Source organism: Cimex lectularius, unplaced genomic scaffold (assembly GCF_000648675.2).
Source record: "Cimex lectularius strain Harlan isolate CLEC.00 unplaced genomic scaffold, Clec_2.1 scaffold156, whole genome shotgun sequence".
In the NCBI taxonomy this organism is placed as follows: Eukaryota; Metazoa; Arthropoda; class Insecta; order Hemiptera; family Cimicidae; genus Cimex; species Cimex lectularius.
The window spans coordinates 945,255-972,974 of NW_019392760.1; the positions used below are offsets into that span (position 1 = coordinate 945,255).

Genomic DNA, 27,720 nt, shown 5'->3' on the forward strand with positions numbered 1-27,720 from the left:
CTCTAGTTAGGGTACCGCGGTAGCTGAGTCATTGGGAGTTCGATTTCATTTGCCAAGTTAGCGGTTCTGTGTTCGAATCCCGGCTCATCCCATGGATTTTGTAATAATATGTGAAAAATATTGTAAAATGGTCGAACTTCCCTCGTCCGTCGAACCCCTCTGCCTTACAGGAATTTTCCTGTGTACTTTAAGTGCAGATAATGCGTGAAAAGCGCAATATGACCCATATCTATCTCCATCTATATAGATAAAAAATCATATTGAATTAATTAAACCGAATAAAATTTACACTTGGCAAAAATTTAACCATTTAAAAAAGAATTAATAAACAAAATAAAAAATAAATTAAGTCGTCAGGATTCGTATTTGCCACCCTAGCGTTTCCGGGTTCGAATCCCGTTAATCCCCATGGAATTGTATTTGATGAAGTAATGCATAAAAGTACAATATAACGATATCCAAATTCAACTATAATTTAGATTAAAAAAATGAATTTGTACCGAATTAATTGTACTCGATTTGACAGCCATTTTCCAATTTAAGAGAGAATTAATAAACAAATGAAAAAATAAACAATACATAAGTAAATCTCTCAGAAAATTATACATATAACATATTACTTAATTTCTAGTGTCAATAGTTTTTAACTAGGAAGAACATAGACAAATCTGTACTACCAAGAAAAGAAAGATCTTATTTTCAAGAAATCGCCTTTGCAAAAAATCTAATAACATAATATATTTATGACCATTTCTATTGTTAAAATAAATATGGTGATAGGATTCATATTATATGTTTATACTGGAAATCCGTAATTCGTTGATAGCTCAAAACTTTCGTAAATCTAGATTTTTCCACAAAGAATGAAACCTATCACGAGATATTTTCCTAGTAAATTAATAACTTCCTTTTTCCTTTTTTGAGAGCTTTTCTAGAGAGCTTTTTCTTTATCAAAACTGTATCTTTTTTGGGGTATACTATATTCGATAATGTTAATTTAGGTTTTTAATGGAATTTTATTATGCCTAATTATCGAGTCATTGTCTAAAGTTAAATAAAAAAAAAAAACATTATTTTACAACAGGCAACAGATTAATTTGAGTCGAAAAATTGTAAGTCAAATGAAAGGATAGAAGTTACACATTTATGCACACCATTACAAAAAAATATTGATGACATGTAAATTCTGGGCTGTTGGAAGCATCTGGACAAATCTGAACCACCCAGGCGCAAATATGATCTTGTTTTCATGAATATTTCATTTGCGTCGAAGTCGGTCTCGCTCTTTGAGACATAGGGAGACCTTTGACGATCCCTATATTTATTTATTTCTTCTGTCAGGAACGTCTCGCCCAGATGGAAATCCCGTATCGCCTACTCCGACAGACCTCGCCCGCCCTAGTGCCTTTAAAAGATTCATAGATATTAAACATTATAAGCTCATTTATATTTGCCCGAGGATATTGACTCCTTTTGTTTCTTTAAAAAATAAAAAAGTAAAATAAAACTGTGTTTTGAAAAATAAGAAAAAATATCGAAATGTAGTGCTTATTCATTTTTATTTTATTTTTACGGCTTTCTAAAAGCTTTCAATTATAAATCATCAAAAACATCAGACTTCCAGTTAAACTTTAATTCATACGGGCAGAAAATCAATCAGCGATCCTTTTTGATTAGTTCTAAAACATGTATCTTCTGTATAATACAATAGCGTACAAAAATTGTGAGGAATAATTCAACCTTTGTTGGGATGGACGTTTGAAAGTTATATTTCAGCGAGTACGGTTGAAAAATAAGCAAAAGTGTTTTTCATGTCACCCAATTCCAATTCTAATTGTGAGAACCAACTTTCTTGCTGAAAGTCTTCTCCCAATTGGCATAACGACAGGGTTCATGCTCTTGGGCTGCAAAGTTCTGAAGTTTTCTTCCTAGTGAATTGTTTCCCCTCTTGCCAATTTTGCGATGGCAGAATTGAATCGATCAATATGGAAAGAGTGAAAAACTGAATTTTCCAGGGAACTATCAGGAAGAAGGATTGAAAGAGAAGATTGAATATTAAATTTCATTGCCTTTCTAAAACACACCTATGCTTTAATTTACACAACACTAAAATAAAACGATTAGCGCATTTGTTCCGTTTCAAAATCAAAATTAAACAGTTTAGTAATAAACTAAAAGGGCATAATGAAAAAAATTGTATCGTAAGCCAATTTTTTAAAGTTACAAACTTGTATAAACATAAAGTCTGTAAAGTTATTAGAATTTGGGACTTCGCCAAGTTTGAATAAGTGTGTAACGTAGTCGTTGGGGAAATGTAGGAATAGGAAAAGTTTTGTTACTTTAAGTTTAGAAGTTTGTAATTTGTACTAGGAGATGTTTCGACATTTTTTGTTATAGACTTCATTAAGTTTAGATATTTTTTTAAAGTAATTACCTCTATTTTGTTTTTATTTATCTAACTTCTATTGCGCAACATTACAGTTATGCAGTTTAAAGTTTGATTCGTATCCTACGGTCCTTAAAAAAGGGTACGTGCCAGTGGACCTAAAAGACATTAAATGTGAAATTTTCATCGCAGGATAAAAAAATTACTTTAACTTAATGATAAGTTTTGTGCTTGTTTATACATCGAGTGAAATATTAAACTAAATAAACAATAAAAAAAGATTTGTTATTTAGCATAATAATCAACTTTAACTTTCAGATGTTACATAATTGTTTGCTATGCAATAATCTATTTAAAATTTTAAATTTGGCTTCTGAAACTCAATCTGTTGCTTCTAAAAGTTTTATTTTTGGTTCTTTGTTGTTTATGTTTCAAATGTTTATATATAAATAATTTTTTCTTAAATAATTTCTTAATTTTTAAATAAATGACTGTTTATAATTATTGCTGGTTGGGTTGGCAATGCAGTCAGGGCTTCTAGTTTTCAATAGTTAATAATTTGCAGATGTTTTGGATTTTTCAAGGTGGAACGTGCTTATATTCAACCTGGCTGAATCATATGCAATGAGCCTTCACCGAAAAAAAAAGTCTTACATAAAATGGATAAAAACACGAATAATATGAATACCACATTTATTCCGTCATAGTATGTTTAAAAAATAAGAAAAAGCACGAACAGTAAACACACCAGGTCTCTCGATAATTTTATTTGCCGTTTAAGTTCCGCGTTGAAGAAGGAGGTGAAAGTACCGGTACTATATGCCAATTTATGACTGATTAAAAACCGGAAGGTTGTAAACTAAATAACTAATTTCGGTCAGGCCTTTTTTTGTTTGCGACGCTATTGTAATTTTACTTCATTTGCTTTTCCGTTTTTTTCGCATTCTGAAGTATAACCTACGATTAGTTAATAACTGTTATTCCATTGAAAAATGCAATTTCTTATCGATGGTCCCGACAAACGGAAGTTAAAGCCATGTCGTCCACTTTTGATTTTTTTTACACATATTTTGAGAATAAAAAAAGTATTGTCTATCTATCTATATAGAATATTTGTATTTTTGTATATTCTATAATTGGCTCTTAATTTATAAAATCTTTCGATTTACTTTCGATCTAGGAATCTATCTATCTCGCTTTTTCTCTTTCTCATTCTGTCTTTCTTTATGTATTTTATTCTTTACCTCTCTTTCTCTATTTATTTACCTATCGGTTGATCTATATATCTATCTACAAATATAATCATTTTAACTATCTATCTCTCTTTGTATTTTTATATTCCTTTTCCTCTCTCTTTCTTTTGATATTTGCAAATTTGCATTTTTTTAATTTGCACACATAAAAAATAAAAGAGCGGCTCGGTTCAGTTCAGTTCCCTCCCTCTCTCCCACTCTCTCTCTCTCTCTCTCTCTCTCTCTCACTCTCTCTCTTTTTTTTTCCTTTTGTATGTAAAATGATGTACTACCTACAACTTAGCTAGAGATTGTGTTGAGTTCTGCCATGATGATCAAGTTATCATTTTAGTTATCCGAGCGGATAAACCCTCAGTGATGAAGAAAAGAAAAGAATTAGATGATTGAGAACACGAAAAATTAATTTCCTTTTAAACTCGTCGAGTTTTTCTATCAATGTAAATACTGTTATCAAAAATAAATATGTTAAATTATATATTTGTCTCATCAACTGATACCAATTGGTTTGTACATGACAATGCATTAACCGATATTAACAATAAATTATTTATACCAAGGTTGCATTTTTTTATTACTATCTTTTTTAGTTGATTGGGAGACAAATTTTTTGAAATTCCTAGCTGTTTTGACGTCGGAATAGTCTCCAAGGTCTCATGACTCAATGACTTGTTACATTGCTGTAGGAAAAGTCGAAAAAAAGAAAAAAAATTAATTTCTCCGGAAAATCTCGACGAGGAAACGACCAAAAAAGAAATTTTCAAAGGGGTATAAACCATAGTTGCGACGAACGTTTAACAGAGTTGTTTACCCGTTAAAAATGACAAATTGAAATACGTTTGTTTTTCATGTAAAATCTGCCTGTTCTGATTTCGTTGATCTGTTTAAAAAAAAAACATAGGTTTATTGTATTTTCTCTCCGGTCATTTCTTTGCTCTGCTAAAACGTCTTAACGGAGTTAATTTTTTTCTGGATTTTTTCTGCTCTATTGATTGAGATCCATACAATTTTATTCATGGTGAGGACACTTCAGGATCAGTTTGTCGAACACAAAAGCACGTCAAGTGCAGAAACTTTGAAAATTTGAGCGGATTTTTACTCAGTAACAAATATCTTTGAACTTAGCGTAAAGGACTACTCCAACTGAGAAAAATAATAAAATTTATAAATAAATTCTGCACTCTCGGGGCAAAACTGGATAAGTAAAAAACACAACTTTTCAGGATTGCGATGTTAATAGATCTTTGTTACCAAAACAAGAGAATGAACTCGTCCAACCGTTACCATTTTACCTTCTCCCAAAAATGTTTCATCCTTTGGAAGTCATCATCATATCATCGAAAATCGTTTCAAAAAGAAAGCTCCTAGATACGACCTTATAACCTCTGACATCCTTCAACTCCTAACTAAAAATCAATCCTCTTCCTAACATTTCTTTATAGTGCTAACCGCCCACTTTCCCTTAAATTGGAAGTTTCCTATTGTAAAAAAGATCCCAAAACCCCGTAAACTTAATCATTTGAAAAAGGAACCGGGTTAAAAAACACTTTCGCTATTTCTATACAAACGATCAAGAGCTTTACAGCAAACAACTGATAACAAGACAACAATAAAGCCCATTTGGACCTATGGCATCGAACTGTGGGATTCAACCTAACAAAAAATATTAAAGTCTCCCTTCTACGTATCCAATAACACAGTCCTCAATGACCTTCCTTTTGTGAAAAATGTTATAACATCCCGATATATAAAATTTCACAAACCCCATCTAGTAGACCTCCAATCCCTTCATTTTAAGCCTAACAAGGCACATTAAATTTGACTTAATCACATCTACACAGCCAAGCCAAAAGACACTCTCAAGCCCTTGCATTATGCATGCAATTATTTCGTTTGGCTAAAATTGGACTCATCCAGATTTGCCACTGCGGGGCATAATTAAGACCAATGTATGAGGGGACTATTATTTGCCACGCTTGCCGTTCTGTGTTCTAATCTTGTCAAAGCCCATGGAATATTAATTAGTAACAATATATAAAACTAATTCATATTTGTTTAGTGGCCATAATTGACCATATTAATTATTCCAATTAATTATTCTTTTCATCTAAGTTTTGAGATGAAAAATTAGTGTCACGAGCAGGATTCGAACCCACAACGTTCGACTCAATACGCCGTTTAATCACTTGAGCCATCGTGACTTCGATCCCCTCGGATGCCATCTTCCCATCTCAACCTACAACCGTTCTAATTTTCCTTCTTTTTGCCATTTTTCAAATGTCGTGTAATGTGGATTCGATTCTCACCAACTTATAAAGTGGCCACGGAAAGCTAATAGTAAAGTAATTACTTATTTTAATTATTAAATTAATGCATATTTGTTTAGTTACCAAAATTGGCCATATTAATTGTTCCAATAATTATTCTTTTCATCTAAGGTTTTTGGTTGAGATGAAAAATTAGTGTCACGAGCGGGTTTCGAACCCACGACCATCGGCTTAATACGCGCTGCTCTAACCATTTGAGCTATCGATAATATATAAACCGTATTGGAAAGTCACTCACGATAGCAGTTTGTCCAACACACAGACACGCACATTAAAGAGCAAGTCGTTTTTTTCTTTCATTTATCAATTAAGCGAGTTGACACACTGAAAGTGCTTTATTGGGTTAGAACTTTATAAATAAATAAACAGATATTTGACACTTGAAGTGTGCGAAGTGATAAACCGGTAGTTCGGTCAATTACAATCATCCAGGCTATACAATATCCTTGCTATTTTTTGGATAGTTTAGTTAGTTTTCAGAATAAAAGACCATTTCTCGACCAAACAGTGTTATCTAACTTGAACAAAAGGAACTTAAGTGAGGTCACAACAGAAACGACATACTCTTTAAGTCTTTGCCGAGCATTCGACGATTATATCGTCATCATCAGGGCGTTAACTAGTTGAGTTTTTACATACATCTGGAGAGCAACAATAATAATTAAAATTAGGTGAAGCTCAGTATCTCGGTTACACTTGTAACGGAAAAGCCACCTCAGCCTCATATCTCCCCCTTGTGTTGGAAGTTAGGACGTATTTTTGAGTTAACTATGTATAATACAAGTTAAAAAAATCTAATCTAATCATAACTGTGATATTTTAATATACCTGAGGGGAAAAAAGTAATTTTATTATTTATTTTAAGGAAAAGAGACATGTATTTATAATTATGTGTAACTGAGATACAGAGCTTCACCTACTTTTAATTATTATTATTACATATGCAGTTTCTTGCTCTCCAGATATATTTAAACACTCATCTTGTTAAAGTCCTGATGATGATGATATAATCGTCGAAAGCTCGGCAAAGACTTAAAGAGTTCGTCGTTTCTGTTGTGACCTCACTGAAGATCCTTTTGTTCAAGTTGTTCAACAAGCAGGTCGATACATCGAGTCATCATTAGTGAGATCTAAATTTATTTGAGTTAATAGATAATAATAAAATCACTTTCAACTCTTTCAACTGGGTGAGAGTACTCAAAAATTATCTCTTGCTTCTTGGGCGTGAACATATATTTTGGGCCAAAGAGTGGAAAATAGCTGAGAGAAATTATGAAAATTAAATTAAATGATTCATTTAAAAATAATTTTATCAGTCTAGATGCATTTGGTATTAAGCAGTTGGTAGAGCACCTATTATTGTTCATTACTTAAATTTAGTTTGAATGAATACATTTCAATATTATTAATATTAATAATTAACTTTAGTAAATTAAGACTCATTGCTGAGCTTCGTCTAGCTAACAAAAAGATTTGCAGTATTTATTTGATTAACTACCCTCTCTTGACTTCTTTCATATCAAAATATTTCTTGCATTCAGACCTAGAAAACGTGATATTATTACTAGACTTAAATTCTGCTGACTTGAAAAACAAAATAAATGAAATTTTTATGTTCTGCATAGAAAGTTTCAGATTAAAGAGTCGTCTCACGAGTTAACTGTTATTCCATTTATTTTATTATTATTATTTTTTGACTGGGGCTTCCAACATCTAGGTCATTTCAGCCCCCAACTATGTCTATATTCTATTTACCCTTTCAATCACTACATTCATACAAAAAAATACATTCATACACATAAATACATCCATACAATACACTCATTCCGTTTGGTCGGTGGAATACTTGATATTCCTCCAGCGACCCTATATTCAAACTAATCTATTGGGTTGTCCGGAAAATAATGCAGGATTTTGGTATTAAACAAAAAAAAAGAAACTAGTTACTTTAAAGCAATGTTCTTTAATCAAAATAATTTCCCATACTCTCAATACATTTCTCCCAACGTGTTGGTAACTTATTAATTCCGTCTGAGTAGAATTCAGAATTTTTAGAATTGATAAAGTCAATAAATGCATTTTCCAGTNCGATTAACGGTCACTAATCACCGCACAATTCTAAGAAAGTCATTTAAAATGATAGGGGTATTTACGGTCTTTCTGTTAACCCTGTTAGGTCCTGTTAGATCGAGAAAAATAATGACGAAGACTTGTAAGAATCGGCTAGTTAACATTGCTCGTTCTAACAGTCGCACATTTCGGCAATGGTTATCAACCGTCTGCCGGAGTCGGACTATACATTTTTAATAAACAAGGAACATATTTCTTCTTAAGGAATAAAAAAAAGAGAGAGAAAAACTATATAAATAAACTAAAATAACAACATATCTATTTATGCACATATAAATAACCAGGGTGTCTCTGACACATACAGCAAACAGTTAAGAGTTGAAATAAAAAACAAGCGTTTTCCTGTAGTTCCAGGCTTCCATCGCAAACTTTACCAGATTTAAAGACTCGGGGTTATTTAATAAAGAGATGAGGTGCTCTCTCGTCAACGTGGGCAAGCCTATATGCCGGCCAAGATGAGTGTTGAGTTTGTGACCCTTTGGTGACTGACAAAATACGGTTTATATTATTTAAAATTGACTACTTATTAGGTTGCTCTATATACATTTACTACCTTTTTAAACGTATTACTGAAGAAAACAAGCGATCTATGATGCTAAACTACAGGTTCATCACTTTACCGCCCTCAAAAGAAGTCAAAAATATCACCAGTGAAGTGGCAAAAAGCAGCATAGACTAGACTAGACCATCAGCAACTAAGCTATCAGACTACCACGATTCTTGGTTCATTACTTTTTAAATTGTTCATTCTTTTTGATCTGACGTTCATAGATAACGTTTTAGACAGGTTTTGCAGTGAAAATATTATTTCTGCCGGTCAATGGACGGCGGACTGGATTTCAAAAGTCGGCACCATCTCTTTCGTCTTTGCATACGACAAAGGTGCACATTGCCCGTGACTGTGTACTACCGAGCAAAAAGAGAGCGTTTCATCATTTATGTGTTATTAGTCGTGGCGCCGTCTGACGACAAGCCAAACTTCCCTTACGATTTTTCTTTTCGTCTCTCCCCATCGTCGCCTCTCCCGTCGGCGGACAACAGGGCATTTGGCAAGTTGTCAGTTCTACGGGGCAAACATCAGCGGAAAAATGTCTCCATTGTTATATATTAACCACTCTCTTTAAATGCTTTCGATCGGGGGTTCTGTCAACCGCATACCAGTTATGCGTTCATGTATAAAATACGCTTTCAGGGACTAATCGAATCGGGTCGACATAAACTTTAAATTCCCTGCCAGGTAGGAATGAATGCGCTTTCTTATCAAACAGATTGTTATTAATTTTTTCACAAATAAAAGAACCCCTGTCGTAAAGTGCTGTAGGATATTGAATCCTCGTAAAATTACTGCACAGCCTGCAAGACAGTTTATATCATGTTGCAAGCAAAGTTAATTGTGAACACTGTGGATCAAGGTATGGTTTTGAAGAAGAAAGCAAATTTAGTTGCTACTGCCAAGCTTTCGGCCTATTTTAAGGTCATCATCAGGGCAAAACAACCTTAAATATGTCTATAGATTGACATATTTAAGTTTTTACAGGCGATCAATAAACCTACCAAACATTCCTTGGGAACGTTGGAACTGAGTCGATCTTCAATGAAATTTGAGATCGCCTGTAAAAACTTAAGTATATCAATCATTAGACATTTTTAAGGTTGTTCTGCCCTGATGATGACCTTAAAATAGGTTGAAAGCTTGGCAGTTGCAATTAAATTTGCTTTCTTCTTCAAGACCATAAATTGATCCAGAGAGTTCGTAAGTGAAAAAGTGATCGATACTTCTAATACTGAAGTTTCCAATTGTAGCGCATGTAAGGGCATGTACTATTTAAACTTAGTAAGAAATTGCGAAATAATTTATTATCTGTAGGTCTTATGTTCTATAGGTCCTTTACGACTATTCATTTCTTCCTATTTTGGCTAACAAGTCATGCTGGAACTCATAAGTCCAAAACACCTAAAATAGGTCTATCAAAATAATTCGAAACAAAACTACATGACCTTTAGACCAAATCTTCCCATCATGTTTTGTTCAGCTCCTTTTTTCCAGTGCCTCACAATTTTTACGTCTAGTCCTTGAACTCCGAAAGAAGATTACTAATTATCTAAATGAAGTTCTTACCAGGGAACGCAAAATAAACCAATCACGGCGTAATAAAACCTAGACACGCTTTTTTGTCAACACCAATAAATATAATCGGCCGTTACTATAAACGGAATGCTGGAAAGCGTGACTGGAATCGGTAAATTAGCACGGCAGATACTGGGATTGATCAATTTGATTAGAAACCCCTTCAAGAAAATAAGAACGTCTTCGTAATTAAACCGGTAATCAATTAAAAACAAGAGACAATGGTAACGATACAGAGGCTGATGTCAAACATATACATACATACATATGTTTATGCAGATAGATTTAATATATAATTAGTACATTCATAGGTGATTATATAATAATATGTCTCAATTTTTGTTATGCTTAAGATTAAGTGAACCATATACCGTATATTGATATATTAGACAAGAAAAGAGGCAGATTGTCAGATATATAGAAAAAGATAGTGTGAAGTAAAGAAAGAAAGAGAACCAGATCAAAAAAAAAATGAAAGGGAAAGTAATATAAGAATAGATAGAGGTAGGTACATAAATACAAACAGGGTATGTGTAGATAGATATGTAGATCAATCGATAGATAAATAGATAGAGTTAGATTGATAAAGATAGATGGAGAGATAGATAGAGAGAAAGAGAGTAAGATAGAGATTGCGAAAGAGAGCAGAAGTGAGCGTGAGAGAAGAAACAAGAAAAAAATATTAGAACTAAGCATAAGATCGGTCTGATAATAGTTCATTAAAAAACTTTACTTAATTTAACAGATATTTAAAAAGAATGATGGGGAGAACATTAATAGGTCCTTAAAAATAAGTACCAATGAGAACGGACCATGAATAGTCTCATTCTTCTGGAGGCAATCGATGATATTCAAATACAAATGTATCTGCAGATTCTTCAGAAGGAATTTTCTTATTATGAAGTTGCTGGCGAATGGAAATAACTTCTTATTTTTTTGAATAGTTTGTTAAGCATTTCCAATGTAGCTAAGCATTTTGTTTATCTAACTAACCAGACAACAATAATAAATGTTCACCTTTTATTTTATTACCTATATGTAAGTCATATAATTTTTTTAAAATAGTACATGCCATCACATGAGCAATAGAATTGGAAATTTCAGTATTAAAAGTATCGACTATTTTTGTCACTTACGAACACTCTAGATCAAGTTATGGTCTTGAAGAAAAAAGCAAACTTAGATGCTTCTGTCAAGCTTTCGACCTATTTTAAGGTCATCATCAGCCCAAAACAACCTTAAATGTCTACAGATAGACACGTACCAAACAAGGTTACAGTCCTTGAGAATGTTAAGACTCAATCGATCTTCAAGGAAATATGATATTGCCTATAAAAATTTAAATATATCAATCTATAGACATATTTAAGGTTGTTTTGCCTGATGATGATTTTAAAATAGGTCGAAATCTTGGCAGTAGCAACTAAGTTTGCTTTTTTCTTCAAGACCATAACTTGATCTAGAGTGTTCACAATTGGAAATACTTACAATTAATTAAGGTTATTAGTTGAGATAAAATATTCAATGGCACGAGCGGGATTCGAACCCACGATCTACGGCTTGATACGCCGTGCTCTACCACCTGAGCTATCGTGACCTCGATCCACTCGGACACCAACTTTCCATCTCAACCGCCCCTTTTGAATTTTCCCTCCTATTTGCCATTTTTCAATTTTGCCATTTTTGTTTTTTATCTCAACTAAAAACCTTAATTAATTGTAATATATTAATTTGTCAAGAGGACCACGAAATTAGTGAATTGGAAATACTATAAAGCGCGTGGGAGCTTTTGATATATTGACTTAGTTATTCGCTATGGAATTTTACCAGATTAGAAACTTTGTTTTCTGTTTTACGAAAAATAAGTTAATTGCTTTTTCATTTTTTTCCACGACCATTCATGTACTCTTTTGTCAAGCACCTGGTAGGCCTTTGAAAATCAAATTTCTAGGGCACAATTTGTCAAAGAAAGATAAAAAAAAAGCTATTTGATATTTGATATGTAGTAGTCGTTTCCTACCGATTCAATTATAGTTTTAATTGGACAACATGGAAAATTTTCCGGAGGGATGCTTAAATGACACAAGTCGGACTGTAAACGATTATTGGGGGCTTGACAAGCGAAAAACGACATTTGTAAAGTATTTTTCATGTTACTGATGTTTGTTTTTTGTCTGGTAAACCTAGTCCAATAATAATTTCGAAAAAATTGAATCAGGTAAGATGATAAATTGTGAAGTTTATTAAATATATAATAATACTAACTATAATAATTCCGATATGTAAGAAATGGTGCCAAAAAGTTCAGCTTTGCTAGTAAGCTCATATAGAATTTGCAATTAATAGTTTTTGAAGATTTAACCATGTTCAAAGTTGATTCTCAACCACTGTGCAGCGGCACTTTCGTGTGCCGCGAAATCCTTAAAGTGTGCCGCCAAATTAAAAAAAATGATTTTGTACATTTGTTGGAAGATAAAATATGGTGTGCTAAACTAGCTTACTTATCAGACATTTTTCTTATTTTTAATAATAATTTGTTATTTTTAATAAATTCAAGTATGCAAGGGCAGAAAGAAAATATATTAAACTCAAGAGATAAACTGGTGGGATTCCAAAAACAAATATGGAAAAATAAAGCTCAGGAAAGCAATTTGGAAAAGTCAGTCCCAAAGATTTTAATAAAACTATTCATAAAATTGTTATTGACCATTTGACGTTAGAGAAGAGAATTATTCATTATTTCCCAAATTTAGATATAAAAAAATTTGATTGGGTTCGTAATCCATTTGTGATAGCGAATATTTCTGTATTTGAATTAACTTTGAATGAACAGGAAGAATGGAAATTCCGCTTTCTAATAATAGAGATATAATTTTAAAATATTCGGAAGAATCAATTAGTTCATTTTGGATTAACATTAGATGCGATTAGCCCATGATAGTTAAAAAATATTATTATAATTTTCGACATCTTATTTGTTTTAATTCGGATTTTCAGTATTAACTAACATAAAAACGAAAAAAGATCGAGACTATTAGATGTAGAAGACGACATGAGAGTAGCATTGTCATTTTTACAACAAAATATAAATGAAATTATCAAAAAAACAACAAGCTTAAATTTCTCACTAAAAGTATTCTTCTTCTTCTTCTTATTATTATTATTATTTTTTTAATGGGGCTTCCGACATCTAGGTAATTTTAGCCTCAAGCTAAGTCAATATTCTATTCACACTTCTATTTACAACACTTACAAACACTACATTCATACAGATAAATACATTCATTCACATAAATGCATCCATANTAATATTTGCATTGAAGAGATTTATAATTGAAACGGCTGTTTTATAGAATTGAAATTGATGGAAATGCATTATCCCTTTTTTTATAATTTAATCAGGCATGACAAGCAATTCACAGCCGCTTGACACCAACCTACGTCAACTGTGTTACTTATATTATTGTGTATACCGAGATTCAAACGACGAGATACAAGGAAGAAAAAGCGAGAAAGTTGACATAAAAAGTAACAGTACAAGTCGTAAAGTTCTTTTTGGAGATGTTTGCTTTAGTCAGTTAATTCCTTTCTTCTGCCTCTCCAGCAGGATTTTTCTTTTAGTGAAAGCGAAGTCTGTTGTTGCTGTCTCATTTTTTATCAGAAAATTCAATATGGCACGGAATCACAGAAAGAGGCCGTTCCTTTATTTTTTCCCCCGGCTGGCAGAAACAAAAGGACTTCGGTCAGAGGACTTGGACCTTAAAGAGAATAATACCCGACAACTGGAATAAATATTTCCCTTTTTTTCTATTTTTCAACTCTTCTCTTGACATCCATTTAGTGAAAATCAAGTATTGCTCCGACTTGACTGTCAAGTTAAAAGCCAATCTGAGAGTAGAAATCGACCCAAGGTTTACTCTCGGCTCTTAAAGTCCGGGCTTGTTAAAAACACCACGCCAGTTTTATTAGGACAAATAAAGTCGCCCATATATTTTAAAAACTTTTATAAAGGCTAAAGTTAAACGACAAATTTTTAAACCGGAATCTTGTGAAATTTGTAGCGGATTATATGCTTGCCTGCTGTCCAATTAAATTTATATTATTTTTATAGAATGACCTTTGGGATAATTAATCCCAAGGGAAGTGTGTTTTTAATTAAAATATATAATGGAAAGCGTGCTTTAGCAACACATTTATGCAAAACAAGCAAAACAATGGAATATTATAGTACAGAAACACCACACATTGATAGTTGGGACTAATAATAATTAATTAATTTTTGTGAAATGATTACACAAAACTTTAATTGTTACAAATTAGTCATATTAGCTTTTTACTAATAAATAAAAGTTTAAGAGCCAAAGAAATATTATTTAACTAAGGATATAAGGTTTTCAATTCCAAATCCTTTATAATTACAAAATTGATTTATATATTATAATAATATGAAAGAAGTGTACTAAAGAAAAAAAACGGTGATGAGGAATTTTCGATCTTATCAATCATGTCGAAAAAATTTTGATCTAATATTTAAATTTCGTTCGTATTTCAGATGGAGTGGGCCTTGAAGACTACAGTGAAAACGAAATTGATAGTTTATTAGATGCAGCGCAAAAGTAAGTATATTGTGCTAATACGCTATGCACGGTCGTCTATGCATGTTTTCCCACATTGTGCATTCCGTCGGATGATTTCTCGAGCATGTTCTTTCGCTGTTGTCAGGCGGCCCCATCTCAGATTTGCATCTTAACTGTATACCTCTAAGACCTGATTTATTCATAAGGTCGAATGTACCAAAGGCTCAGTGGCTGTATCTGATCAATATTTATATATTCACTGCATTCGCTATTATGTTATCGCTGCTTTCTTATGTATTGAAAATTAACGTTTCTCAACAATAAAGTACGTTTGAATACTGTTTTTGCCAAATTGGCTAAGCAAAATTGTAGCAGTAGGATCAATTATTATATTATAATAGATGTAATTAGAGAGGAATATATAATATATGTAGGAGATTAATTTTTTTTTTTGGTTTACGCTGGCATATTACCGATGAAGTTTTCTATTTTCATTTTACTGTCGAGCGGGATCGGCAGACCAGGACCAGGTCCCCGCCGCGCGCCAGCACCCACTCATTCAGCTCCATCATCTTCTCATCTTCTAAATTTTCATGGTTGAAGATAGTCAAAAAGAAACGTTTATCGACTTTAGAAATCCATAGATTATGTTGAAAGCTGATGGATTGTTGCTTATTAGGAGAGATTCTAAGTTTATTGGTTTGGAAATGTTTGGGACTTTGCTCAGATTTTTTAGCTGTTTGTTTCTTTCATTTTCATATTCTGGATATTCAAAAATTATGTGGGAAGGATTTGAAGGGCAATTGCAAGTGGGACAGTTCAGAGACGATGCCAAACTGATTCTCTTCTTGTAGCTACCCCATAGGCCATGATTTGTCTTCAGTCTAAAAATAGTAGAATAGAACTCCTTTGACATTCCTTCTGGGCTATCGCCTTCCGAAAACCATGGTTTATTCATGAGCTCAGGGAACAGTGACCTGTAATAATTGCGATGTATTTTTCTTGCCACAAATTTCTAAGCCTCCTTCGCCAGTGCGTCCACCGTTTCATTTTGCCATAAGCCTGCATGCCCTTTCACCCAACACAAAGCCACCCTTTTTCCCTTGATTTTTGTCTCAAGCATTTTCCTACAGATTTGGGCAAAATTATAGTTTCTGCATTTATACTCTGGGGTAATGTTATTTATCCTTTCTACAATGCTTTGACAGTCTGTGAGGATACAAAATTTAGAATTACCCAATTTTCGTATGTAATCGAGAGCGCTATCTATCGCAATTAGAGATTAGTTAGAAATAGAAAAGATCCTCAAGGCCTCTTCCATCTTGACCTAAAGATATGTGCCCCACTAATTTTTCCTTTTTTTATCCGCTTATGTTAGAGGTCATAAGTTAGGCTATGGATGAAGTTCCATAACCTGCACCTATACAACATGAGCATAATCAATGATCATTCATTTATAGATTATCCAATGAATAGGAAGACCCATATTACCTTCGAATGCGAAACAACTACTCAATTACTACCAAAAAGACCCGAGAAAATAATTGCCTCCTCAAGACAGGACAATTCTTTCTCCAAAAGAATCGAGGCAGAAATCTGCAATACTGGGCGGATACTAAACCACAGCTTCCTAGCATTCCAACATCATCCATCATCACCATCTAGAGGTTCTTGTGGTACAAGACGGCTTGAAGTTTTCCTCTCATATAAGCAAAAATCCACGGATAGATCCTCGCAGTAACACAGAATGTGCCCCGCGGTCTATTCGTCTTTTTCACAAAATCTGCAAAATGTTTCTTATGCCAGCAGAGCTGCCAGGTATATGTCCGTACATACATCGTCTAGCCAGAAGACTTACTAGAATTCGGGTTTTATTCTGATTGTTCTCCAAGCAATTCTTCTGTGAGTTTGTGTTCTTTTGGAACTTTGGCCTGTTTCATTCCTGGATTGTTGAAGCACCAGGATTGGGACTTGATAGATAGCGTGACGCATGAAGGAGTAAGAACGTCTTAACGCAATAGTTTTATATTTAATGGGATTGAGGTTAGAAGAGCTGAACCTAGATTGACGATCATGTGGGAGTGTAAGAGGATCTAAAGGTAAGGCGGTCATGTATATAGGGAGAAAACTGGTAAGATATAATCTTATAGAGGATACTGGCTGCGGTAAGAAGAGTATAACCACTAGTTGGTGTACACTCAGTTTAGGGATGGTTAGGGATGGAAGAGTCGCTGAGGAAGAGATTCTCAAGCCCAGGTGTGAGCGACATTCGGCCTTCGGGGAGTAGCAGGGAGCCTGAAGGGGAACTGCGAAAGCCTGAGGAACCGGTCGCCCACCACGAGCGCACTGATTGTGAGGAGTGAGTGCTTGCGATTGAGGATCCCAATCCGACCTGCGGGACTTTTCCGCAAACTCGGATTCATCCCCCCGAGACGACTGGCTGGGATAGGGCCGACTAGTTCGGATCTTGAACGGCCATCTCTTCTCACCCACCCTGGGAGTCGTGGCCTACTTTATGTGGAACTACGGAGACAACGGCGGGGGGGGGTATAGTGTGGTTTGGGACTCGAGACCCCGAAACGGCTCACCTCGTGTTCTCATCCACGGCCCTTTTTCTCAATCCGAGCTCCTTCATTCCATCCTGTGACTCCTCCTAACCCTCGGTTACAAGGGTGGTATCGGGGCACAAAATAAAGGTTCAGCCCAGAGGGTGTGGCAACCTCTCTAAAGCGCAAGCTGTACTCGTGTCGGCCTAGGGTCGGCATGGGCGGCGGATGCCTTAGCAGAGTCACAAGAGGGCCAGTTCACTAGAGGGTGTGTGGCCGTCTGTACCACGGGGTAACTTAAATGTTTCAAAATCAGCCCAAAGTTACAATGGGAAACGTTTCCTGGTGGCGCGTGGTGACGCCCCTGGCGGGAACTTAGACAGAGGCTGGCTTCTATCTGTGACCTTCGTGAAGCTTGCGTATGGCCAGCGTAAAACCCCCCGGCCTCACGGGAGATGTTGCGACCGGACGGCAGCGTGTAAGCGTTGAGGACAGGATGATCATGCTATAGTCCCTCGAATGCGTAAGTAAGCGGGTGGAAACGGGTAGTGAAGCGGTGTCGCTGACTCGAGTATGCTTTGCATTGTTGCGCGTATGACCGGCGTGGTACCCTTGGGGAAGCGAAGGATCGCCCTTTGCGTGCGGCATACGACCCGATGCACAATGCGGGCCCGACCAATCGGAATGGACAAGCGGAGAGCGAGGTTGTCTCGGCCCTTAGGGGCTGGGGCGCCTCTACACCAATGCTGCGGCGGTAACACCATTCCGTCGTATGCGGAGGTGCGTCAGCTCTCATCCTGACAATCAAAACGTCCGAAAAGGCCAAAAGGCCAGGTGCGGACGCTAAAGATCCTCTTGTCTTGTTGACGATGAGTACGCGGGAACACAATGTACACTCAGTTACGTGAGACCTTCATAACACATTCAAAACATAACACATGGAAGTTAGGACATTATAGTCACTGACTCCTACCAGATTTCATGCAACTCCAGATACATTTTGACTTAACGACACGTGAGTTTGAAGCTTTAAGTGGTGCCAGACTGTTCCAGAGGCTATTTTATTTGATTGATTCCAAATCGTTCTGGCACATTTTTCTAGTGCTTTGATTTCTTACTGAAAAACTGTAGCGTCTCCCGGTTTATGAGCTGTCAGTGTACCAAACAAATTAGCTGTAACCGATCTTTATATCCTCCAATTTTCTTTTTCTAGTGTAATTTACTTTATAATTTTTAGCCGAATGTCGGTTCGAATCCCGCTGGTGACACTGACTTTTTCAATTCAACCAAGATATTAGATAAAAAGAATAAGTAATTGAAATAATTAATATGGTCAATTATGACCATTAAACATGTATGGATTTATAATTTTTGTTAAAATTAAATTTGGGAGTTGTAACAACTTAGCATATCTAATAAGGGCTATAAATTCCATATCAGCTTTAACAGCTCATTTTGCGTGCATAGTGGTCTATGAAGTACTATAATAAGTACGTCGAACAGTTTGCATTAAGTGAGCTGTACAATTAGTACAGTGTACTTTTACGTTTTATTTTCTTTAATTTTGGCTGTTTTTCGAAATTATTGACCTATGACAGTCGGAATTTTTTAATCGTGAGGTGCTTTAAGTAGCACTTTTAAAATTATTATTATATTCAAAAATTTTGGTTAATGATTAGCTACAATTCTCTTCTGCTAGATCATCAGGTCATTGTTTGATCGTTTAAGGCGATATTGGCTTAAAACCACCATGAATTTCACCACCACATTTCAAAAGTGCTTAGTTAAAGGTTGAGATAGCATATCATTACAGCATGCCTTCTAATAAAATGTAAATGTTAAAATCTAATTATTAGTTAGTTCCGATCTACACTTAGATCTGAGAAGTTACGAGGTGTACATAAAAGCTAACAGGTTAAGTGCTGAATCCGGTAATGACCATCTGTAAAGCCAGCTTTGCTTTGATAACCCGAATCTACACCGGAGATCCCTCATAACAGGATTTCTGGATTCAATTAAAATAATTTTACGACCTTTACAGAAATAAAAGTTCATCCTTCTGTTTGTTTAGGCCGCAGTGACCGCTTTATGGCTGCTGACCACTCACATACGAGCCGTTTAACGGTCGAAGTCAGGTCTTCATTGGCACTTAAATCGTCTTTACGATGTACGTAATGATTTACGTATGGCAAAACTGATATATCCGTTCACCCAGTAGGAAAAATTATAGCCTCTAACCTTATAATGGATTACAATTAAGCCTGAAATTTTTTTCACAACTACCATTGTAATAATTTTAGCATTAGATTGCACGAGTTTCATAGTCTGTGCCATTTCTTTTAAAAGATGTAAGTGGTCCTTGTTTCCCAGTCGAGCCGGCATTTAATCAACCGGAACAAAGCTATTCTGTGCAGGCCGAATCATCAATTTTGATTTCGACAAAGAGCACCTGAAAGGCCGCCGGCAAACAATGCGAACTACATGAAATATCTTGTTCGCGAAAAGTTAATTTAAGGGAATCTCCAACAAAATAATTAGGCCATTGAAGGTTGACGCTAATTGTCCAATTGCCCATTGTAAATAAATGACAATGGAAAATATTTAAATTAAATGAACTGGAAGAATCATTGGCGAATAATACTTGTTTTATTAAGAGAGAATGTACTAGCGGAACATTTAAGTCCATATTTTCATTGACTGTCTATTGATTAATTTCAATCTGGAAAAATCAGTCCATTAATTACAGTTAATATTGTAGTTTCTCAAATAATTACTCAAGGTATCAACAGAAAGTGCAGCTAGAAAAAAAAAAGAAATTCAGTGGTGTGTGTATGTATGTTTATTAAAGAATGAGAGATAGATAGATAGGTAGATAGATAGAGAGTGAGTGAGATAGATAGAGAGAGAAAGAGTGTGAGAGAGAGAGAGAGTGAGAGGGAGGGAGGGAGGGAGGGAGAAAGAGAGAAGAGGGAGAAAGAGAGAAGAGGGAGAAAGAGAGAAGAGGGAGAAAGAGAGACAATAATTTGGTCAAATTTGATCACTTTTCCATTCAATTATATAGTTTAATTTAATTAACAAAAATATTGTTATTTATTTGAGAGTTATAAAATAATGTAGTACGTAGTAGAAAGACAGCGAGCAAGGGGGAGATAGTGATTAAGAGAGAGAATACGAGAGAGATAATGAGAGAGGGAGAGAGCGAGAGAGAGAGAGAGAGCGAGAGAGAGAGAGAGAGAGAGAGAGAGAGAGAGTGTGTTAAATAGATATGGCTCATATTCACAAATAGAGGCATAGATTGAGAAAGAGAGAAGGAGATAAGAATAGTGATGTTAATAAATTGTTTGATTGAGATATATACATTGATATACAAAAATAGACAGATTGAAAAATTATTTTTTATATAGTAAAATAATTACATAGAAATATAGGTAGAATGATTATCATATTTATTAATAGATACAGAGAGACAGAGATTGCATAACATTTAGAGGTAAAGAGATATAGAAAGAGATAGCGATAAATAGATAAATGGAAAGGTAGATAAGGATAGAATGGCTGAGAGAGGAGAGAGTGGTTGATAGAAGAAGAAGAAGAAAAATAACTTTATTATGGGACTGGTGTCCCCTAAAAATAATTTACATGTACTAAATAAAGGAAGTTCCTTCTATGAAGTTAAAAGTAAAAAAAAAAAAAAATAGAAATCTTGGCACAATGTGTACCAATAAGGCAGGACAGAAGAAAAAATTACGAGAATATTAAACAAAAATAACAAATGTTAACGTGATGTCTCTGCTTGGAGGGAGAGGAGGTGATTATACAGGTGGGATTTAAAGGAGGAAAAGGAGGCAGCGTGATGAATAGAAAGGGGAAGGGAGTTCCAGAGTTTAGGGGCTCGGATCAGAAAGGATCTTTGGAAGGTATGGGTTGTAGGTTGCGGAAGGATAAGATCGATTGGGGATGAGCGGGTCTTACGAGTGAGATGTGAGGAGTTGAATTGGAGGGATTGGATGATGTAAGGAGGACGACGAGTGTGGATGGACTGGAAAAGAAAGCAACCTAGGAAATACTGTGCACGGAAGGAGGGGAATAGCCAGGAAAGTTGGGAATACAACCCCGACACCCGGGATCCCCGTGGGGTGCCGTACACAAATCTTACGCAACAATTCATAATACGCTTCAATCGCGCGTTCTCCCCCTCCGAGAGACCACCGTATGTCAAACACCTATAATCGAAGAAGAGAAGTGTAAGGGAAGATACAAGGAGTTTGCGGGTGGAGAAAGGTAAGAGAAGCCAGGACCGACGAAACAGGCTGAGGGAGGCAATGGAATGGCGGGAAATTTGGGAAATGTGAGAATGCCAGGAAAGGTTTTGGTCAAAGACTACTAGGTTTTTAGCCGAAGAGCTGAAGGGGATGGGATGGTTATTTAGCATGAGAGGTGGGATGCTGGGGAGGGAATTGAGGAGTTGCCTGGACCCGATAATTATGGCGGTGGATTTGGACGGATTGAGGACGACGGAATTTTTATGGGCCCATTCGTTGATGGAGTTTAGGTCTTTTTGGATCTTGAGAGTGGCCGAGTGAAGATCGGAATGGTGGAAGGATATGTATATTTGGGAGTCATCGGCATATAGGTGATAGTTACAGGACTGGATAGAGTAGGGCAGATCATTGATATAAATGGAGAAAAGGATAGGAGAGATGCTAGAGCCTTGGGGCACCCCAGATTTTAGAAGGAGGAAGGAGGAGGTAAGGCCATTGGGAAGGGAGACAGCTTGGTGGCGATTGGTAAGGTAGGAGTGGACTATACTCATATTTATAAATATATGAGAAATATATAGAGAAAGGGAGACTGAAATAGTGTAAGATCTTGCTTGTGGCCTTGCTTGCCCTAGTTGCAAGAACCTCACGTACATAGACCTTCACAGAAACATAGAATGTGTTCTGCGGTCGCCTTCTCTTCCTGGCAGTATCTGCACAGTTGTCCTTCTGTCTGTACTCCTATCCGGTGCATGTGCTTTCTTAAATGGCAGTGCACTGTCAGGACTCCAACCAGAATCCTGATTCGGTTGTGCTTGCCTTCCAGTAATTCTTTTGTAAGTTTTGCGGATGGTCCTTCTATGAATCTCTTCGCGTGCTTCATACCTGTGGTATATAAATAGATGCATAGAGTTAGAGAGGAAACGAGATTAAATAAGAGACACAGTTAGAGATGGGTAGGTAGGCAGATTGGATATATAAGTAGATAGATAACGAGTGAGAAGCGCCTAGCAGTATTGATTAAATATGTGTGTATACATATAGTTATAACTTTTTCTACAACACACAATTAGAGAGTAAAAATCCTCTATCTTGATAAGAAAAAGATTGTCTATATTAATAAATTGAATTTTTACTGGATCAATTGTGATGAAAGCAACAAGTTTTAATAAATTACTTGCGACAATCTTCCAAAATCCCACAAAAGTTAAATTTTGAACGAGTTTTCAATAGGAGTCGTACTGAATTACCTACCGTGGGAGTCTGGTTTAATTTTGTGCGACTCTATTGTAGCCCGGATACACTCGTTGTGGCCATTGTTGATCATCCTTTTGTATCACACGCGGAGCGAATGAAGGAATGAGCACTGTGCAGTTTTCACCGGTCTGCAATCTTTCTGACATCGAATCATTTATTTCAAAACATTAATTGTAAATTCTGTCTTAATTCGTTTTCTATTTAAGTTTATTTGGTAATCTGAAAATATTTTGTCAAAATAAACTTAAGTGTTATTTGTCAAGTTTAATTGAATGTAGTTTCATAAAAAAGTTGATTTGTACTAATTACTAACGAATTTTACCTAGCGGCCCTGGCGCCCACGCCTATTACAAAATATAGTTGACACCAATTTTGAACTCTAAACGGCGGAATTTGGGCAACCAGTTGACCTGAGTCGACAGGTCACATCCTTAATAGCCTGAGACGGGCCGAAGTTAGAAAGCCCGTGTGTACTAGATTATCTAGACAACTAATTGACCGATTTATATAATGGTTTGATCGTTCTGAAGCTCATTGGGGGCGTGCTTAAGCGTTAAGTAAATTATGTGATAGTACCGTTGCATTTTAATTTTTTCCTCGGTTATTAACTGTATTCATTGTAAACAGCTGTTCAACGCTTAGGAACGGATGGTGTAATATCATAGTTATCTTATATATAAATATGCTTGATGATGAATCTGTAGTTTGGTGGTTACCGACCATATTGGTCTGCCTGTCCTCGCTACTATGGTAGTAGTATCCAAATTGTAAGTAGTTGGTAAGGCAAGACACTACCTCGCAGACTGTGATTGGTATGCTAGGTGTAGATTTGAAATCTTTGAAGGAGACGACATCACCAAATCACTCCCCGAGATAAAATGGTCCAAAATCTAGGGGTTTGTGAACAAGTCCAAGAGGTTTATGCAGGACACATGAGCCGACCAAGTCCCGGACCTTTTAGGGATGGGGTACGAGTCTACCCAGGCATTTAACCCCTCGGGTCTTGGTCGCCCACCCTGCATAATATATATATAAGTAGTTGGTAAATATGTTTAGCAATGTTGGTTAAAATCTATCACTAAAGATGCCGAAACGTGTCTGCCTGCTTTGGTCTATCTGACGCCATCTTCATTGGTACGTCTCTGCGTTATTTGCTAGATGTCAACCCCCAAACTCACAGTGAACAAAATTGGCGGATCAAACGAGCGAGAATAAGCGGACCAGGATGTTTGGAGACAACAAAACTACTGTTTGGTGAACAGTCTCGATGAACCACACATTTGTTTCTATTAACTACCTTGTAGCAAGGCATTGTGATGTTTTGGGATGTTATCAAATAAAATTTCAATTGCCAAGCTATCAGTGATCATATCACCATAACTAGACCCATACAAAATTTAGTTCAAACATTTAATTTATAATTTATTTACAGCTATTAGGAAATTTATAAGATGGTTCTTCCAAAATAAAACGACCAAAATATTTTTGTAATGCCAAAAATCTGTACATACCTTGTATATTAAGGTTCTAATGAATGTTAACTATATTTTTATTATTGTACAATAAAAGTTATATTGAAAAAAGTTATAAGTTATATATTACGATAAATAACAGTTTAATATTGATTTTTTTCGAGGCTACGCATAGGTCGTATTAGGTTTACGTATGGACTTCCTAGCGGGAATCTATGCGCAGGTGCCTAGATGCGGGGAATAAGGGTTGATCATATTTTACAATGTAAAAACTAAAAATCTGTTGAACCTGCCCCGGATAATATCGAGTGATCTTGGGAGTATGTGACATCTGGAGAGTGAAAGTAATTTATTAGCGCGAAAGTGGGGTGAACCCGCTCTGAGAAATATCGAGTACTTTAGGGTGAGTGATGTCTGAAGGGGGAAATCATTTATTATCGCGAATGGAGGATTTGAATTTGAAGGAATATCGTGTACTTTCGAAAATGTAACCTGACATCTCATGTTGGGGTTGCAGGGATATCGGCTTCGTCGGAATATCCAGTACCACGACGCCGGACCTGTTTCTGGGGCGTTTTCTACCCGCTTTTCTGAGAGATAATGTGTGCAATAATAGCATAACGGATAATCTAATGTAACAGCGAGAAGTTAGCAGGTTGAAAAAACGAGAAAAAAATATGAAAGAACCGATGAGAAAGATGCGAAACTCGCAGAATTTTCCGTTTTATCGTCGATGACCACTAATTAGATGATCAGTTTTAATAAAAAATATACTTAAAAAAAATTCTTTGAGAAAACCTTGTGGTTAACATTTTAATATTGTGAAGGAATTTTACAGGTATTGAACATTCATAATTATTGTTTGTTTTTAATTATACACTGGTCCACATCATCATGTGATCCATCATACAAATTTTATTGGTTTAAACACGCAAAAAAGTGTGGCGAAACGTTATTTTATGCAAATTCTCATATCGCTGTATGCGTTTTCTTGTAAGAGAAGTGGACAATTAAGTGCAATTGTTCAAGTTATCAGATGTGTTTAAATACAATAATAGTTTTTTCCTGAGGATGAATTTACAAACCTTAAATTAAAGTTGCAAAACTCTAAATTATACACTACGAAACGAATTTTTCAAACAAGCAGAGCAAATATACTGTTGTATAAACAAATTTCAGACAAAATGTGTGATTGCACGTTTTTCTTTTTCTCCCTACAACTGTATATTGACGTATTTTTTATTAACTTATTGTTTAATTAATACTTTTCAATATTAAATAATCAAACAACGGGTTTTAATGGAATTTTTAATTTACCAGATGCGTATGTATCATGTTATGCAGAGAAAGGTGTCTCGATGAGTCCCACATTATAGAACCTTGGCAACCTTGGCTCCTCATAGAGAGCGTGTAGGCATGTCGCCGGATTTAAGAATAGTTCTCGGTTGTAGTACGAGTTTCTGGGTTCCTTGTATAAAGAACATTCTCTCTCTCACTCTCTCTCTCTCTCTCTCTCTCTCTCTCTCTATCTATCTATCTATCTTCTCTCTTTTTCTCTCTTCTATCATCTCTATACTTTTATGCACCTTTTTATAGAAATCAAGATTATTTAAACAACACATACTTGTACATAAATGTGTACGCGTGCTGTCTTTTTGATTATTTAATTACTGTATTACTCGACCTCTTTTAAACTCTAATTATCTTTTTGTAATTTTCTTATTGTTATTATCTTTCTCTCTCTCTCTCTCTCTCTCTCACTCTCTCTCTCTCTCTCTTTCCCTCTCTGACAATCTATTTATTTACATTACAATTAATTAAGGTTTTTAGTTGAGATGACCACACCCTTTGAAAAATTAATGTAACGATCCTACCAAACATACCAATCTTTAGAAAGTTTTGTCTCAGAGTAGTGAATTGTTGAAACTCTTAAAACATCAAATTTATACAGACGTTCACTATTTTCGTGGTCCGCTTGACCAATTAATACATGACAATTAATTAAGGTTTTTTAGTTGAGATTAAAAAAAGGTTAATGGCACGAGCGGGATTCGCACCCACGATCTTCGGCTAGATACGCCGCTGCTTTACCACTTGAGCTATCGTGACCTCGATCCACCCGGACATCAACTTCCTATCTCAACCCCACCTTATGAATTTTCTTTTTTTTTCATCTCAACTAAAAACCTTAATTAATTGTAATGAATTAATTGGTCAAGCGGACCACGAAATTAGTGAATTTAACTATTTATTTACTTTTCTACAGCTCTTTTTCTCTGTACCGCATTTCGTCTGGTTGTCCCGTTTACTTTTCCTCTTACTTGTTTATATTTATATCAATGTTTTGTAATTATATCTCCGCTATATTTTTTTTATATTTATTATTTTATTTACTTAGCTGTATATAGCTGCAATAGTATTGAATTGATTAGTTTAAAGCAATAGTATTGGAATATAACAAGAACTATTATTTCTATTAATGAATTTAAAAAGTGTTACTAGTTCAAAAAATGATAGTACATTCGAATAATCAAGAAGCTAAAATATAAAATGAAGATTTCCATATTAAATACATCTTTGAGATGGTTATGGAAAATGCCATAGCTCAAAAATTGAAATTTCCTGTAATGCCAATCAAAGTTTTCAAGACGCGTGTCGTGAATGGTCGACGACAAGAAAAACTCTTTTACCGAGTTTCAAACGTGGAAAGGCCCATGGAATTGACAGATTTAATAAAGCAAGCCAGTCGGACAAACGGCGAATTTCAAGTCTTTTCGTTTCCAAAGTTCAAACCATGAAACACCACATAGTTCGGACGTAGGGATTGCTCTTTCTATTAGATTAACGATTTTAACCAGCTTAATTTTCCGGAGATTTTTCCTTGAAACGCACCTCGTTACTATAAATCAGAAGCCGAGGCCAATTTGACGCTGATGAAAGTCCTAATGAAATAAAGCTCTTCCAACATGTATCCATACGTGGAATGGGGAACGGATGGGTTTTCAAATTAGATTACCCTTCCGCGGATCAGAAATTCACAGATGTTGACTTGCTCGAGATCACTTAAGGTTCAAACAGGTTAAGACTCTTATTAATATTTCGAGACAGACGGAAAATTCTGGAATGGATAAAATAGACTTTGACATTTTCCTGCGTGGAAAATCGCATTACAGTCAGGGATGGAAGTAGACATGTTCTTCCCACACGAATTTTCTAATAGTGCCCGTGAAGAGGGTTTTTATCGAATCCCCCAGAGGAAGAGACTTTCGTCTTACACATTTACCTCTCAATCTTTATTTATTTTTATTTCCTTAACGTATATGTATTGTAAAACGCTATTTTAAATCAATTAATTAAGGTTTTTAGTTGAGATGAAAAAAAGTTAATG

General features: G+C 35.4%; 1 protein-coding gene and 1 long non-coding RNA gene across 4 annotated transcripts in view; one reads left to right on the forward strand and one right to left on the reverse strand.

Moving 5' to 3' along the window:
* Positions 1-27,720, reverse strand: part of LOC106669800 — a 219,411-nt gene that overhangs the window by 56,448 nt on the left and 135,243 nt on the right. The window lies entirely within an intron of this gene.
* Positions 1-27,720, forward strand: part of LOC106669797 (U8-agatoxin-Ao1a-like) — a 70,142-nt gene that overhangs the window by 33,786 nt on the left and 8,636 nt on the right. For both annotated transcript variants that reach the window (XM_014399533.2, XM_014399534.2), the window contains exon 2: positions 14,774-14,837. In XM_014399533.2, coding sequence (XP_014255019.1) covers positions 14,774-14,837 — 64 coding nt within the window. The remainder of the gene's footprint in view (positions 1-14,773; positions 14,838-27,720) is intronic.